We start from the raw sequence: 16,486 nt of genomic DNA, 5'->3' as shown, positions 1-16,486 counted from the left end.
AGGTGTGGCCGTGCTTTCCTGAAGCTGTCGATGCATCAGATGTGTTTTCGTATTTCCCGCATGATGTTGTGGCGAGGTTGATCTCGCCGTGTCAGCCTCAGGATGAGGCTTGTTATTCTCGTCAGTAAGACGCAGGGCTCCCACTCTAATTAGAATACATCTCCCGGTGAGCCAGCCGCTAAGGTCTGGCTTGCTCTCCTCTGTTCTAATCAGCCTTCTACCTCGCTTTGGCCATGCCGCACACACACAAACAGACACAAAACAATCCTGACAAATGGATACAACAACAAGGCGATAGCACTGAACAACTGTTTCTAATTTGGAGGACTTTTTCAGCATTTCTCATGTAAATCTTTGAAAGGGTGCTTGTCACACACAATCTCGTCTTTGCCGTCTCTCCCCTAGATCTCTCTGCAGGAGGCGAGTTAACCATTTAAGACCTGAGGCCGCTTCTAAGAATTTTCTAAATCCTAACAGTTTTTTGAAAAAAAATCAAAAATATATTTTTTCACGATTTTTCAAAAATATCAGATCTACAAGCTCGTAGCGCGGCACTCTGTGCCGCGCTATGAGCTTGTATATCTGATATTTTTGAATAGCAAAAGAAATCTAAAGTGACACAGATGCGTTCCAGGTATTAATGGGTTAAAAAGCATGGGGAGCGAGGTACCGGTAGATGGATCATTTGTGTCACAAATGCAAAAATCATCCAAATAAAAACGGAATACATTTTCCTTTTTGTTTTTGTACGTGCAAGGATATCATCTTGGATGGCAAAACACTGCCTGTAGACGTGTGGTAGCGCCGACAGTAAAAGTCAACATCACCGTCCAAACCTTATTGCTTGATGCGCTCTGTATGTTTTGTGGGTCGTGCTCCTCCTATACACACAGTCCCACAAAAAAGTGTCACACTTGCAGACTTTTAAGTTGGTCAAACATCGGTGCGAGGATAGTTGTGTAGCATGTACTGTATCATTAGGGGCTGGAGACTCTGCCACCAGTTGTCATCCCTTCATTTTAATTTGGTTCCAAAGCCACTGGTGATTTCGACCACTGGGACATCCTGTCGGCTGCAGCAGTTAAACTATTCTGAAGTATTAGAACTGAGCTTGGTACAGTGCTGAATCTCTCCCACTGCGGTGTCAGCTGCTGTCTCACTCGGATACCAAGGAACCTCATTCTTTCTCATCTAAATGTCCTGAGCAAAGGAGGGGGAAACTGCTGTGAAAATGTGTGCTAGTTTAATACAGGGGAGACGTTAGACAGTGCACATGTAAAATACTTTTCCCTGTAGACGATAGACATGTATATTTTTAACGGTAGTTATGTGTAGAAATATTACTGGGGGGGGGGTACTGAAAATGAGTTTGTTCACACAGCACTGTATGGATTTGATGTTTCTCTAAAAAACTCAAGATAAACAAGTGATGACTTGTTTTTTTCCCAAAGATACTTGATTCTCTCCCTAACACCACATTGCTGCATCAAGTATAAAATCAATATCAGATCATGTAGCATGGAAATATTAGTCTCTAAGGAACACTAAAGAAGAAGAAAAAGAACAGTATGTCTCCGCTTTGTCCTTGAAGCCTTGTTATTGTACACAAGCAATAATGGCTGAGCACACAAAAGCATTAACTGATCCTTACTTTCAGCTCCCTTGGGTAATTTTAGCTCTTAATAATTACCAGAGATGCTGATAAGGATGAAATGTTGATATATAGAAGAAAAGGTTTTGTTGGCTGCGATGCCTTCCATCGCATACTGTTTCCATTTAACTGGTTATTGATGATCTCAGACATTTACATGTGTTAATGGGCCAGTTGGGTAATGGATGTTACTGGATTGTTTAAACAGAAACTATTTTTTCAATTAGTTTTTAAATAATGTTTCTCAATACAGTAATCCACACACTCACAGATCAAATCGTGTTTGTAAATTAAAAAAAAGAAACGGATACAAAACCTGCTACAAATGCATAGAATCGCACTGCTCCCAAATGCAAAGCATTGAATTATTAGCATGGGCTGGTTCCCTGAGAGAATTCATATTATTCTCAGAGGGGAGAGAGAGAGGGGGGGAGAGAGAGAGAGAGAGAGAGACTTGACCTGCAGGCAATCTCTGGAGAGCCTTTCACCGGGAGAGTCTAATCAGACTCTGGCTGATGGGTGTTGTAGGGATCGCTCTTCTCCAGCCCTCGGGCCTAATTAGGACCCATGTGTACCATACAGAGAGCTGCCGTTCATATCGGCTGCCCGGGGTAGACGCTCTCACCTGTGTGTGTGCTCAACAGGGCCACAGAAACGAGCTGCTGGCAAGCGTGGTGACAAGGAGGCCATCAGAGGTGGAGGAGCCACGCTCCAAGCTCCCCGAACCCCGAGGTCCTGTGAGTTTAATGAATGCCTGGACAGGAAGAAAGATGGCCGCTGAAACAGAGCCATTAGGTGGAGTGCACTGTAAAATCGCCAGTGTTAGTTTAACTCTGCGAGTGTGCAAATGGAACCTAAGGCACACTATGAGTTAAATTAACAAATGCAGATTTTGACTATGTGTGATGCCATTGTTAAAGGCTCAATCCTCAAATCGGCTATTTTGGTGGGGGGGTGTCATAATTAAGTAGCTTAAAACTCTTATCAAGCAGTAAAATAACCGTTGAGGGACAGCCTGTAGATATAAGTCCCGGCTGATAAGGGCAGTAGAGTTCTCAGGTACTTTACAGTATGTCGATAACACAGGAGAGGTACTTATAATGTTATGCATTAAAACCACTTCCAATCCATCCAATTAACAATACTGCACCATTGGCGGAATAAAACAGATGCACTTGGTTAGAGTTCATTCTTTCTGTTTATATTATGTGTGGTGGTTAAAGTTGCACAGCAAAGCGTTGTAATTTAAACTTCACTGGAAACTTGGCCTGACCTTGTGGTTCTTGGGGGGGAGATTTCTAGACCAACACAAGTCTGCTTAATTTTGTGTAGCCTGTATACAGTACTTATCAGTGTTTAGGAGATAGGAGAATTATTCAAGAACATTTCTACAGGCTTCTCCTTGAAAATAATGTATATGGTTAGCCAGAATTTAGTTTAGCTGTTAAAACTTCTGAATATTGCATTATGAAATACCCATCATGGTTTTGAATCATGTGTGGTCTCTTTGCTGGCCTTGCTAACTGAATTTACTCCAAAAAGGGGACTTTGAATCATATTTTCATATTTGATGATTTAGTCATTCAGTGCACACTCCTCCAACTGATAGGACATGTCCCTACATCCCTTTTGCACATATATCATAAGTGATTCCTTTGCTGCGAGGCTGTCTCTCATTTAGCCTGAATCAACCTCAGGCTGTCCGGTTTTAGCATTCATAGCATGCAACCAAATTTCACAAAGTTTTTCAGGGCAATCGTGTGACAACTGGTCCCAGAATCTATTTGATAACCTGCCACAACCAGGCTGTCCCTCCTTTGTCTTTGAGAAGTGATTGGAATTCTTTAGCCAACAGAGCCATGTCAACCCGCAACCTTGTTTTAATGCAAAGGGGTTGTTTATACCCTTGAATGCAACAGTCTTAAACAAATAGATGTTTTCATTTGTGGAAAAAAGGCGTGATGAAACCCACAATAACGTCGCAACACTTAAATGGATGGTTGGGTTTACAGTTACACAGAGATTCTACTTTAAATCGTGACATCAATCTTCAATTTAGAGGAGAGTGATCCTGTGTTAGTGTACGGTATTGTCAAGAAACCTTGGGGACAGGACAAAACCAACAGCTTCAAAATGTGTTTCTGACAAACGCAATAGATCAAGGTCAAGGTGCATCAAAGTTACTTTCAGAGAGAGTGAGTGGTGAACTTCATTGTATTTATTCGAGGTTTTACTTCCTTTCATTGCGTGAATGGGAAGTGCATGGAGGCTATAATACAGCGAGGAAATACATTGTGCTTTGCTACAGAAACGTAAACATCGATTGTGCATAATCAAAGAAAGCAAGTAATTGCAGAGTGAAACATGCATGATACATGTGACTTCTCCTTTCCATCCTATGATGTAAATTAAATATATTTTAATCCATAACGTACGGTAATGTACAAAATTATGATCGAATGTACCTTGTCCTTGTGTAGCCGTGTGCCTTTAGCATTTGCTTTAGTGCTTCACATTTCAGATACCTCACAACACAGTGCTGAAGCTTAGTATAGCCCTCTCTGAAGATGTCACTGACATTTTCCAAGGCCTTGCTTTTAATCCTTGCCTTGATTAGTGAGGAAAGTTTAAAGAGGAGTTAATCTCATTCCCTGGAATTTCTCTCCATTTAATACACCAGTCAGCAAATGGCCAAGCTAAGCAGAGAGAATACTGCAAGAGCACAAATTGTGAAATGCTGAAGCCGAAATATTGCTTAGCCTGTATATCTAACAGAAAACTTGATATCGACGTTGACAGGCAGTCACTAAATTCAGTTGTGCTATCAAAACGCTATGCAATCTGTGATCTTGCTTTACTCATTAGTGTCACTCCAAAAAAAAACTAGTGCTGTCCTTGCTTTCTCCCTTCAGAATTGGCCGGAAATCATCTTAGCTACTGAATCCTCCTCGACGACAAACACCACTCAATTCCCTGTAGGCAAACAACACTTTGAAAGACTTTGTACGTTCATGGAAGACAAAAGCCTTTCTCGTGCCACTTATAAATAGTCCCCAGACTTGTTTACTCCCATCTGAAATCATGACCCACCATCTCGTAGAGCTTTACATTGTAAGGCCTATAGAAGTCCCGCAGCTGCTCGATAGCCTCCCTGTCTATCTGCACGTGAGTTCGACCCTTGGACTTGCCCAGGCAGCGGGGCGAGCTGCTGCTCTCCGGTTTCTTCAGGCAGGGGAAGCCCTTGGTCCGGTTGAAATAGAAGTGCTTGTCCGTCACGATGCGCTTTAACCCCAGGAAGTCCTGGACTCTCGCCAGCTCCCCTGCTGGGTCCGTGATTAGCCGCTCTCCGCTGACAAAGTGGATCTGGGCCAGGGGGAAGTAGCGCAGCCAGTTCTCCAAGTGGAGAGCGTACAGGCCGATCCGGATGGCGTTCCAGGACGTGTCCACCAAGCCCAGGCTCTGGTTTCTGAATGCCAGCTCTTGGAAACTCGGCAGGTCGGGTGTTTTGGTTAGAGTCTGAGTGTAATCGGATATTGCGCGGGTGACGGGGTCACGGACCACCACAATGAGCTTGGTATCCCGGGACATGGTAGAGATCCGGCGAGGCGTTTCCCTGGTCACAAAGTAGCTCGGTGTCTTCTCCATGGTGATCTGGCTTTCAAGGGTCTTCGGCATGAGGCTTCTGAATAAAAGGTGACAAAACAATATGAGTAAAATAAATGCTATCCTTTTAAAATACATTTGTATCAACATTTTCATGAATTGGTCTTTAAAAGCTCATCTTTGTGGAGTATTTTACTGAATCATAAATACGCCACTTTGAAGCAATAGCTGTTTTAAGTGATTCAGAGGCATAGAAGACAATGACTGGTGGCCAATTGGGAAATGTGTATACATTATTCTATTTAGGCCAGGAGTGTGCCGTGCAGGCACACAGATCCTCCCTAACAAGGAAGCTCTGTTGGCCCATTCCCAGTTTTCCTGATGAAAATGATAATAAGAACACTGAAGCAAAGTCATAGTAGTGTGTTGTCACAGGAGACTTATCTAGGAGACATCTCTCCTGTGCATCAGACCTGGTTCAAGTATAATAAATCACTAGGTATGCATAAGAATAATGGCTCTGTGGGGGTCACTTCAGGTTCCAGAAACTAGGCCATTGTTTGAAGGATAAGCTTTTAACAAGTACACTTCAAAACAAGAAGAAGAAAAAAATAAAAGGTCAGTGAGATGTAAAACTTTGTGCAAAGATTGTGGACCAGAGTGTCATCTATGTGGAAGCCAAAGTAAAACATAGTTGGAATACAAAAACTAAAATTATCATCATTAATTCCTATTACTAAGGGACATTGCCATAAATCATCTGTATTGGCTCAGTGTCATCTAATTACATAGGCCTGCTGTCTGATTACTACCACCTGTTGGTTGATAAGACACCTGTACTGTACAGTATATCCAGGTGGGTGGCAGAAACAACATTGAATACCATGCATAATCAGAAAATAATTGAATGGAATTATTTTGCATTATGAAATCAAGCCTCACAATGCAGTGGTTTATCTTAGTCCAAGTGCAATTATTTGGGTTTCAAATCTTTCAGGTACTGATGGGCTTTTCTTTATAGGCTGGCATTCAGTGGATATGTTTTTCAGTCACCATTTCTATTGGGCTATTGATACAGATTGATACAGATGTGACTGACACCTAATTATTAGTTTTAAACACATTTGAGAACCAAGTCTTAATATATTTTTAAGAATTTTCCAAATGTCATGCCTAACTCCAATGCTAATTTATATCTGGATGGTAATTACCACGTTAATTAAAAGAGTTCACTCAGTGTTGTGTTCCACTACATCAAACGAAATGTGATTACTTCCCCATCAGCACATTTGAACGCGTGTAGCTATTATGAAGATCTTATTTAAGCTTTATCTGGTTATAAATCAGAAAGTGTCTAAAGTTATGACTAGGCTAAAAGTGTAATTAGAAAAACGACAAAAAAAACAAGACTTATGGCTAAGCTATATTTAACGTTAATTAGGCCTAGATTTTGATTCAAACGAGTAATTCACGAGTAATACATTAAATTGAATTTAATACAAAAATAAAAACGTCAAATGGAGCATGGCTATTTATTCTTCAACCCCCATCACCACCATCCTGCCGTTTTAAGGTTATTATAATGTGTGATCTGATCTCTGTGTTTACCTGTACCAGTCCAGACCTCGGTCATAGTTCCTGTCGAAAAAGTGCGTCTCGGTGCCCACCGCCCTCACATCTGGATGGATTCTTATGAACTCCAGCACTGCCCTGGTGCCGCCCTTTTTCACACCAACTATGATTGCATTCGGCAACTTTTTATTCCCAAACTTTACGTTACCGACGAGAGAAGGACTCGTCGTCGTGTTATTCCGAGGTGACATGATGTGGGGTCTTTGATCTGTTTTCTGGCGAGATGGATCGCTGCTCTCTTTTCTGTTGAAAGGCAAAACGCAGGAGAGAGATTTCTGGAGGCGCCTTTTGCCTCCATCGACCGGGACGCGATGCCGACAACTGGGCGCTGGATCACCTGAATGTTGCATGGTGGTATCAGAGGAAAATAGCACACAGTAGCACAGATACGTGAGAAAGAAAGATAATAAGCATATGCATGTCCTTATGAGCCTGTGGGAGGACGGCACAACTCGACTGAGGAGCAGGCATGCCATCTCTCCATGGATATGGAGAGCATGTTTTTATCCCCAAGTTGATTTTTTGCGTACCTTTTGCTTTCTGTTTTGTTTTTAACCCATTCTCTCGTGGCTGGGAATCATGCACTCTTCAGATTTCGAAAACAGTCAATTTGGTACAAATTTTTAATTGATGTGCTGCCACTTCCATCAATTGGCCTGATTGTGGACGTGCGCCAACACAATCCCGCGTCCGTTCTCTTCGGTCCATTAATACACGAAAACATAATCTGTCACTGCGCAGTGGTTTTACAATTATAGTCTCCGAATTCCCCAAATTCCTGGATGTTTGGCTCTGCCATTACGCACCAGTGGAGAGCGAGCGAAGTGCGCTCTCTCCGGCAACTTCTCCAGACTGTCAGCTCCAACGCCTCGGCGAGAGAGGAATGTTTTCACGCCATGACGTCAGAGCATTGCATTTCAGAAAGCAACCTTTATTTTTTTTCTTTCTTTCTTTTATTTTTCCAGTATTGCAACTGCAGTTTGTCCTGTTATCTTGTAATTTGTAATATATTGTAATATTTTGTTGATTAATCACAAAACATGACAAAAACACTAAGAGGAATTAATAAAGTCGTAAGTTTCCCATGGAGAGAAAGTAGTGTACAGTGAGTGATAGGATACTGCCAGCTGCACGTCCACTGGTTTACATTTCTTCATACACATCACAGTAGTAGGCCTATGCACAGTTTGGGTGGGTTCACGGAGTTCACTGAACGCCCTATCACTAACAGACCTGAAAAATGCGAAAATTGGGATTCATTTTGAAGTTTATTATAACCTAAATTGATTATAGTGTTGAGTAGAGCAGTGGTTCTCAAAAAAAATATGAATCTCAGGGCACCCCTGTAAATAACGTTTTCATCCATGGCACCCCTGAATTACATTGTTACTTTACAGCACCTTACGTCATATTACGGTACGTAAATATGTATATATTTCCCCCTAAAATACATCATGTGACGAGAAAAACTTGAGAGAATATCTGTTTCCATTATGACAGATTGAAAATAACTTTGCACTTGACTTTTAACCACTTGAACCCCAGTATCCCTATTATGGGGGAACATTTGCCAAACATAGCCGATCTACAAGTAGCCTACAACTTGTAGGCTATTTTGGGCCAAGAGATTTAAAAGTGGTTAAAATGAAGTCATATTGATGCATTCCAAATATTATCATAGTATCCTGCTGCACCCCTGGACTTGCATCACGGCACCCTAGGGTGCCATGGCACCCAGTTTGAGCAACCCTGCTGTAGAGAGGTGCTGTGTTGTGTTGCGTTTGCACGGCCGCTGTCCATGGTCCTGAAGGTGCAGTGCCAGCCTGCGCCTGCTCGCGGCGCTGTCCACGGTGCTGAAGGTGCTGGGTTGCTCGAGGCGCTGCTCTCTTTTGGTCCTTCTTTCGCCACCATTATCGGTGGATGTGGTTGGGTCCTCTGAGTATACCCATAGTATACTTTAGACTATTTGGATACCTTTATCTTTTTGTGATTACATTGTGATTTTAGTGATCTGTAGCGCTATACATGTTTAAATGTACTCTTAATTAAAAAGAGCAGCAAGACAATAGAGGATGTGGTAGTGCAGCATTGTGGTTGTCACCTTGTGACTGTCTCTAGACTGACGTCATAATACCATGCTAAAAACGCCTCTGACACTGCTATATTACTAGTGTTTCAGTGTTTTCCTCAAGATAAAAGTTTCCAGTGTAAACAAAACTATTAACCTGTCTGTATTGGAGCTTACAACAGCGTCCCAGGCGTGGCCTACTGTAGGCTACAACAAAAGAATTATGGGCGTATTTGGGACATGACTCTTGCTTTGATATGATATCCTATATTTAAACCTAACTTTTCTTTACTTTATTATGGATCCCCATTAGAACTTGCCTAGGCATGGCTATTCTTCTTGGTTGCTTGTTTTTGCAGAAAATGCACTTAAGACTTCTGGTGATTTGCAGTTTCGTATCCTACCTATGTTGAATGCACTTATTGTAAGTCGCCTTGGATAAAAGCGTCTGCTAAATGACTGTATTGTAATGTAATGTAATATTCTTCCTGGGGTCCGTCACACCCAAATACACATCATACACAACAACATACTACAGATACAATACACAGACAATAGTTCACCTACAAAAAGTTAAGAAATACTTTAAAAAGAATTACAATATTCTACATTTCATGATCTAAAGGTTTAGGTATAGTATAGAAATCAACTAAAAAGTAGCACTCAGCAGCCCGAATCCCTGCCTGGAGGCAAAATTTACAAATCTCTGCCTGGAGGCAAAATTTACAAATTTACAATATTGTACATTTCATGATCAAAATGTTAAGGTATAGTGTAGAAATCAACTAAAAACCCTAACCCTAACCCTAACCCCAGAGCGTAAATCTCTGCCTGGAGGCATTCCTGTGCACAAGTATGAAAATGCACAGGGCAATGAGGAGAGGGATATAATAAAGGACTGTCATTAGATCATTATAGTGCAGCCATGTGATAGACGGTTATATGGAGTCACATCTTTGGACAGTGAACACATTGAAAAGTAGTGTTATGTTATCATCACTAGGACAAACATGATGTCACAATGTTAGGCCTATAGCCTAATACATTGCAATGTATGCGAATGACCCTCCCAGCTCCAATGTCAGTAGATCCCGTACATCATTCTGAACAGATTCCTGTCATTCAATGTTCTGTGTAATCTGCAAAGTGTGTCTCTTAATTCCTTGTGTCAATTATGTCTGTATCACCAGTCAATCAAAGGTTGCGATCTGAAATGTACATGTCAGGTTTGTAATTTATGAGCCAGTAAGAAGTAAGCACTGCAATGCTATTGACATTATGGCTACACAAATTGTCAATCAATTATACATTAAAGTCAAAAGTAATGACTTGTGGTTTGAAATGTGCACAGCTTTATCTGAAAGGTGCAAAACCATGCCAGCATAGTCTCCGGAAAGAGACCTCAGACCTGTGTGTGCATGTGAGACAGTCCGCATGAGATGGAGAGAAAGAGGGAAAAAAGTTAGATTGGTCTCTCAACCCACACATGACACATTTAATGTTTGTATAAGGCTGTACTGATATATATATAAAATACATGATCAAATCCATTATGCTCATTGAGCAAATATTATGTCTGTGATTTTAAGATGGCACTGTAGGCTGTATTTAGTTTTGGTGCATGCGTTGGCACTCTAAACTGTGTCAAAGGGGCTAAAAGCTGACCTAAGACAGCTCAGACTGAGTTGAATAGGCTATGGGAGGATTTTAAGATTTGGGGTGTGCTGTCACATTGATGAAAGTATATTTTGGTCTGAATCTTCCATTGACTTGTGCTGGTGTATCTGCATGTCTGCAATTGGCTAGTTCTACTAGCCTACAGCCCATAAGCTGTGTTGAGAAACAGGAGCGTTGCAATTGGTTAGTAGTAGTATAGATCCCACACTGTATGGGTTGACTAGTTCCGGTAGGATGACCCACAGGATGTCCCATAGGCTGGAGGGATGATAGCTCTGCGATTATTAATTCACAAAAATGACATGGTTGTCATGGACCGATCTGAAAGATATTAGAGAATTTAGATCCTTGGTCTGCTTATCAGTGTGCAGAAGAAATATGACACACTGATCATCATTGTGGTATGCAAGATGTGGACAGACACACACACACACAGGGTTGAAAGCGAGATCTCCTGGTGGAGATAATTAGGCGTGCTCCTGTCGACAGACATGGAACAAGGTCAAACTGTGGAGCGACTTAAAAAGAAGTAATCACAGATATAAGTTCAGCTGCAGTAGAGGCCTCAGGAAAGCTTGTAGGCTGCTGTTTGTACTTAAAGAGGTTCACAAGTACCACCCATAATGAATAATCCTTTTTCAGGATTTGCTGGATGTAAAGGATGTAAAGGCCTGCAGTCAGTCTTGAATATTAAAACACTAGTTCCTCAATGTGCTGCCACCAAGTCTATGATTGATTAGAAGTTAGGAGTCTTTCTTGTTTCCAACTAAAGTACTGTATCTACTTGAAGTCAGAAATCTTGGCCCTCGTCATGTTGGACTTTGGGTGGGAGTGTTTTAGTGGGAAGAGGGACAGGGTGGGGGGGCTGGTGCTCGCACAGGTCATCCCTCTCACTTTCAACATGACTGATACAAGCGGAGACGAGCCAGAAGAGCAAGGAGGAGGAAAGGGAAAACTCCAGAAGACTGCAGAGAGACGCACATGGGGCGGGGAGGAGTTGAGGTGTCAGCGCTGGCTCCCGTGGGTGTCTGCGCCCAATCTCAGAGCCCTCTGATTAAAGAATGATTTATAGGGCCGGTCGGAGAGACCCGCTCAGCAATCCGTCTCGTGAATGAGATTTTTCCTCTGGAAGAGGGCGGGTAAATCAAACCTTGGGGCGAGGTTCCCGGGCTGGACTGTGTAAGGGTTGGCGATAGGGGCCGGTGATTAAACGCAATAATCACCACTGCTGAGTGCGCAGCTTGTTGTGGCCGTGCCACCGCACATTTGTCAGTGCTACCAAGTCAAGGCTATGGGTACATGTGGTCTCAATCTGATCAGCACGTCCCCAATCGGATCAGACACCCTCTGCTGTGAGCGGATACAGTAGCCTACGCTGACAGCTTTACATTGCAGATAGATTGATTCGTGTACAACCGATGTCACTGCGGATAGCGCGTTGATTAATATGGGTTACATGAACCCCTGGCCCGGAACAGCCTTGGCTTACACACAGTGGTAAATCAGTAGTCCTGAAGGACTATATGTATTAATAACAGATGCACATTTGTTTTATAGACTGACTTATAGGATATGGACTGAACTGTATGTCTGAGCTCAAAGGTCACAGGTAAGATCCCCAGAATCACCAACATGTCTGTCATGTCTATCAAAGTAGCTACAGTATGAACCTGTTGAATACTTCTGGATATACATTTACATTTAGCTACTTTGAGTACTCAGAAAAGCATTATATAAATTGTATGTATTATTATTATTGGGGATGTGTGTGTGGTACTGGATAGCCTACCAACACTGTGTGCAGCTCAGTGGTGTGGTCACATTTTGTACTTAGGTAAAAGTAGCATAACCACGTAGAAATACTCTGTTACAAGCAAAAGTACCAGTATTCAAAATGTACTTGAGTAAAAGTACAAGATTATTGCCATCAAAATATAAGTACTAAAAGTAAAAGTACTCATTATGCACAATGTCTAATTTCACAAGTTTCCAAATGTATAAAATCCTTTGAAAATAGCAGATTAAGCTCACAACGTGTCGCTTTGCCACACGTTGTGAGCTTGTAGATCGGTTATTTTCGAATAGCCAAAGTAGGTCTGAAGAGGCTAATGTATGTTAATAGCTAGTACCTAAAGTTTTCAAAGAATTGTAGTGGACTAAAAAAGTACAATGTTTGCCTCTGAGATGTAATGGAGTAGAAGTAAAAGTATTGAAAACTGGAAATACTCCAGTAAAAATACAGTACTTGAGTACATGTACTTAGTCACTTTCCACCACTGGTGCAGCTATATGAATAACAATGTTTTGACTGTGTTACTGTCCTGCCTAAAAAAAGAAAGACAATGAATTAAAGATTTTCTCACAAAAGGTGTAGTGACATCAAATCGGTTACTAAACATAGCTACTGTAAAAGTTTTTTTTTTAATGGGTTGACTTTTGAACGTTTTCTTTATATGGAGGGTCAAGTACAGCAATAGCTTATCAAGTAGCCTAAGTAATGTAACAAAATGTGCTTAGAATTAGCTTGGGGTTGATATTAGTATGGGCCTCTCAGACCATCCCTTTTTGATGTTAAATTACGTTTTTGGAGTAACAGTGTCACCTGGTGGTTAGATTATGATAACACATCTAGTTGTAGTTCTTATGTATAGGGAAGGTGACTTCCTGGCCGGAGCCTGCGCAAAAGTGTAGTCACACTCCATGAAGTAGATTTTAAGTGCTTATCATCTCATGGAATTTATAACTGTTTCAAAATAGGCCTAAATGGTACAGTGAACTACAGAAGCTCTAGGTCTACACACCCGGGTGAAGCAGTGGTAAAGTCCCTGCCCACCACCACGGAGGTTGTGGGTTCGAATCCATCGTGGGTCATCCGGCTTTGTTGGGCGTCTATATGCAAACGCAATTGGCCCGTGTTCGGGGGAGGGAATCCGGGCGGGGGGAGGGTGATATTGGTCATTGCACATAGGCCCACTCCTACGGGCTGGGGCGGCACCTGTCAACGGGGAGTGTTGGGCGGGAGGAGCAGTAGTATGAACCCAGAAAGGTGTGTGAGGAGGAATCAATTGGCACAAAAACTAAATTGGAGAGAAAAAGGGGGTAAAAAATGATTGGCCACTCAAAATAAAATACAAAATAAAAAAGAACCATTAGGTCGACAATAAAGAAATGTTGTTAGGGATAGTGTTGCGTTTTCAAAGATTAGGCTACATGGTAATTCACTGCATAGGGTTTGCCATCTTATAGGTCAGGGAATCCAAATCTGTTTATTGGCCAAGTATGTTCAAAGGAATTTCACTATACTGTAGGTGCATTGCTCTCAGACACAGAAAAAAAGAACATTACCACAGATAAAGGAAAGGAGAAACCCCCTTCGGTTTGTGGTGTTACATGAATCCACCCTGAAGTTATGCTCATTTCTGGCCTATCAGCTTTGACAAGTTAATCCATTGTTGCTTGGCCCATGACCAGCTCTCCACAAAGTGAGCAAAATCCCTTCATAACTTTCTGAGCTATCCTGCTGCTGACTCTGCAGTGGAAAGCCTTGGCGGAGGTACAGTAGGCCAGTGGTTCTCAACCTTTTCAGGCCGTGACCCCCCCCAAAATAATCATATTTGAACTGTGGGGACCCCCCCACCCTGATAAGCACTTGGAATAGGAGTTGAGGCATTACATTTAATTTGACTCTGTTCCACAGATAAATATTGTGAAAATGGCAGATCTACAAGCTCACAACGTGAGGCGTTGTGAGCTTGTAGATCTGCTATTTTCACAATTTTTGCCCCTTATATTATTTGACAACTTGGCCAATGATAGACCTGTTTTTATAGTATAGTTTGTTTATTACTTTTGATGCAGTAATGGTCTTTTTTTCTTTTCTTTCTTTGCGGTACTAAAGATGTCTTACAAATGACCTTAAATTGTCACTTTATGTCATCTGGGGACCCCCCAAAAATCATGTTGGGGTCTGACCCACAGATTGAGAACCCCGCAGTAGGCTACTGTTATTATTTTTCCAGGCAAATATTATTAATATTAAAAGGAGGTGCAGCAGCTTAAGTTGAGTTCACCAGAGATGATGTCTTTATCTGGACAACTGGTCATTCAGCCAGGCTGAGATAACCCTTCTTAAAACTCCTGATGATTAGAGCGACCATGCAGTAAGTGAAAAGATAAAGTCCTGTACAATCCTCAATGCAGGTAGCTGTATGCTACTTGAGACACAGCACATCTACTGGGCTATACATCACCTAAATGCCTTAAAGGACAACTTTGTTTTTTTACAACCAAGGTTTATATTTTAGCTTGTAATTAAAGTAAATAAATGATGAGTGTAATTTTTTTTTCATTTACTGCTTTCTATAGTTTTAGCATTTTTTGCGATATTTTTTACAGTGGGCGGGGGCATTCTGTCCGGTGGCTAAATATGCCTTTTTTACACAATAAAAAGGGTCCGGCTGTCTGAGATGGCCAGATGTGAGTTATTGGGGGCTAGAAGAGCTACTGTAAATAATAATAAAGAAAACGCCGGGTTAATGTGTTAAAAAGATACATATTTAGCCACCGGACAGAATGCCCCCGCCCACTGTGAAAACACTGTAAAAAAGATTGTGAAAATTGCTAAAACTATAGAAAGCAGTAAATTTGAAATTTTTAACACTCATCTTTTATTTACTTTAATTACAATCTAAAACATAAACATTGGTTGTAAAAAACCAAAGTTGTCCTTTAAGTCTAAGATGTACAGTATTCAGTTGGTAAGGTCCTTATAGTTGTTAAAATATGCTTTGAGCCTCTAATGCGAGCGTTATTTTGTATTCACTACTGTCATGATGAGACATCACCACACACCATCTGAGGAAAACATGATATCTAACCTTTGCTGAAGTCTGTAGTTAACTCATCAATATGCAGAACACCAGATCAGTAAATGCAGAATGCACACACATATACAAATATTGGGCTATCAGTTTAACTCAGAGATTTAACCATGTGTTGACCTGTCACCTGGAGGTGTGTGCAGCACAGCTTTCCAGTTGGCAGTGATGGACAAAGTATAGTCAAGTAAATACTCAAGTAGGCCTATTCAAAAGTACAAATTACGAAGTACATTTTCCTGTTAATTTCAATGCGTTGCTGTATTGACATTTTCACCGCCTACACAGCGTTTAAGTGGTTAAACAAAGCTTTTCGCTGCACAATAGGTTATTACAGAAAGCTGGTCTCCTAGGACTCTGTTAGGGTGTGATGTGCTTTGTTGGACGTCTTGTTGCGAGCTGCAGAACATATAGTGCAATATGTTTACACCCCCCCCACCCCCCCTCAGGATCTAAGCAGGTGGTGAGGATACACACCTTTGACACAGAACATACTGTGGTTTGACAGCAGCAGCCTGGTGAACTTTACTGTACGGCCCTGCTCGCTTCACTTTAAAAATGTAGCTGTCAGTGAGTGGATCTTAAAAAGCTAATGAAACAGCTCTGTTTCTGAAGCCAAAATATTTTCGATTGATTTATTCCTCTAGTACAGATCTTAACCCATCTCTAGCTTTCACCTTCTTTTCTTTTCTTGGGATTAGGGTTCCCTATTTCAGCATGTTCTCTATTAGTAGGCTACTCATTCAGTGACGAGTTACAGAGGAAAATAGATGAATGGATAGATAGATACTGTAGATAGATGGATGCATACAGTAGATATATACAAAATAAATAGATACAATTATAAATATAATACAGTAGCACAAAACCCCACGCATACTCTTGGAACTTGCTAATTTGTATACAGTAACATTATACTGTATGATGAATTCACATGTGAGTTTTACTTTCACTTTGTCAGAGTGGGTGTGTTGTTCA

At 41.4% G+C, this 16,486-nt stretch overlaps 1 protein-coding gene across 1 annotated transcript; it reads right to left on the bottom strand.

The window, feature by feature from the left end:
* Positions 1–4,714: 4,714 nt before the first annotated feature.
* Positions 4,715–7,362, bottom strand: LOC311060556 (heparan sulfate glucosamine 3-O-sulfotransferase 2-like; the record flags this gene model as incomplete). Its single annotated transcript, XM_084078788.1, has 2 exons — positions 4,715–5,333; positions 6,863–7,362. The coding sequence occupies 2 exons, from the start codon at positions 7,360–7,362 to the stop codon at positions 4,715–4,717; spliced, it is 1,119 nt and encodes a 372-aa protein (XP_083934914.1).
* Between the last annotated feature and the right edge of the window lie 9,124 nt (positions 7,363–16,486).

Source organism: Gymnoscopelus microlampas (assembly GCF_963454915.1).
Source record: "Gymnoscopelus microlampas genome assembly, chromosome: 14".
Lineage (NCBI taxonomy): Eukaryota > Metazoa > Chordata > Actinopteri > Myctophiformes > Myctophidae > Gymnoscopelus > Gymnoscopelus microlampas.
Note: the sequence above shows the minus strand (reverse complement) of the source record. Positions and strands in the feature narration are given on the sequence as shown.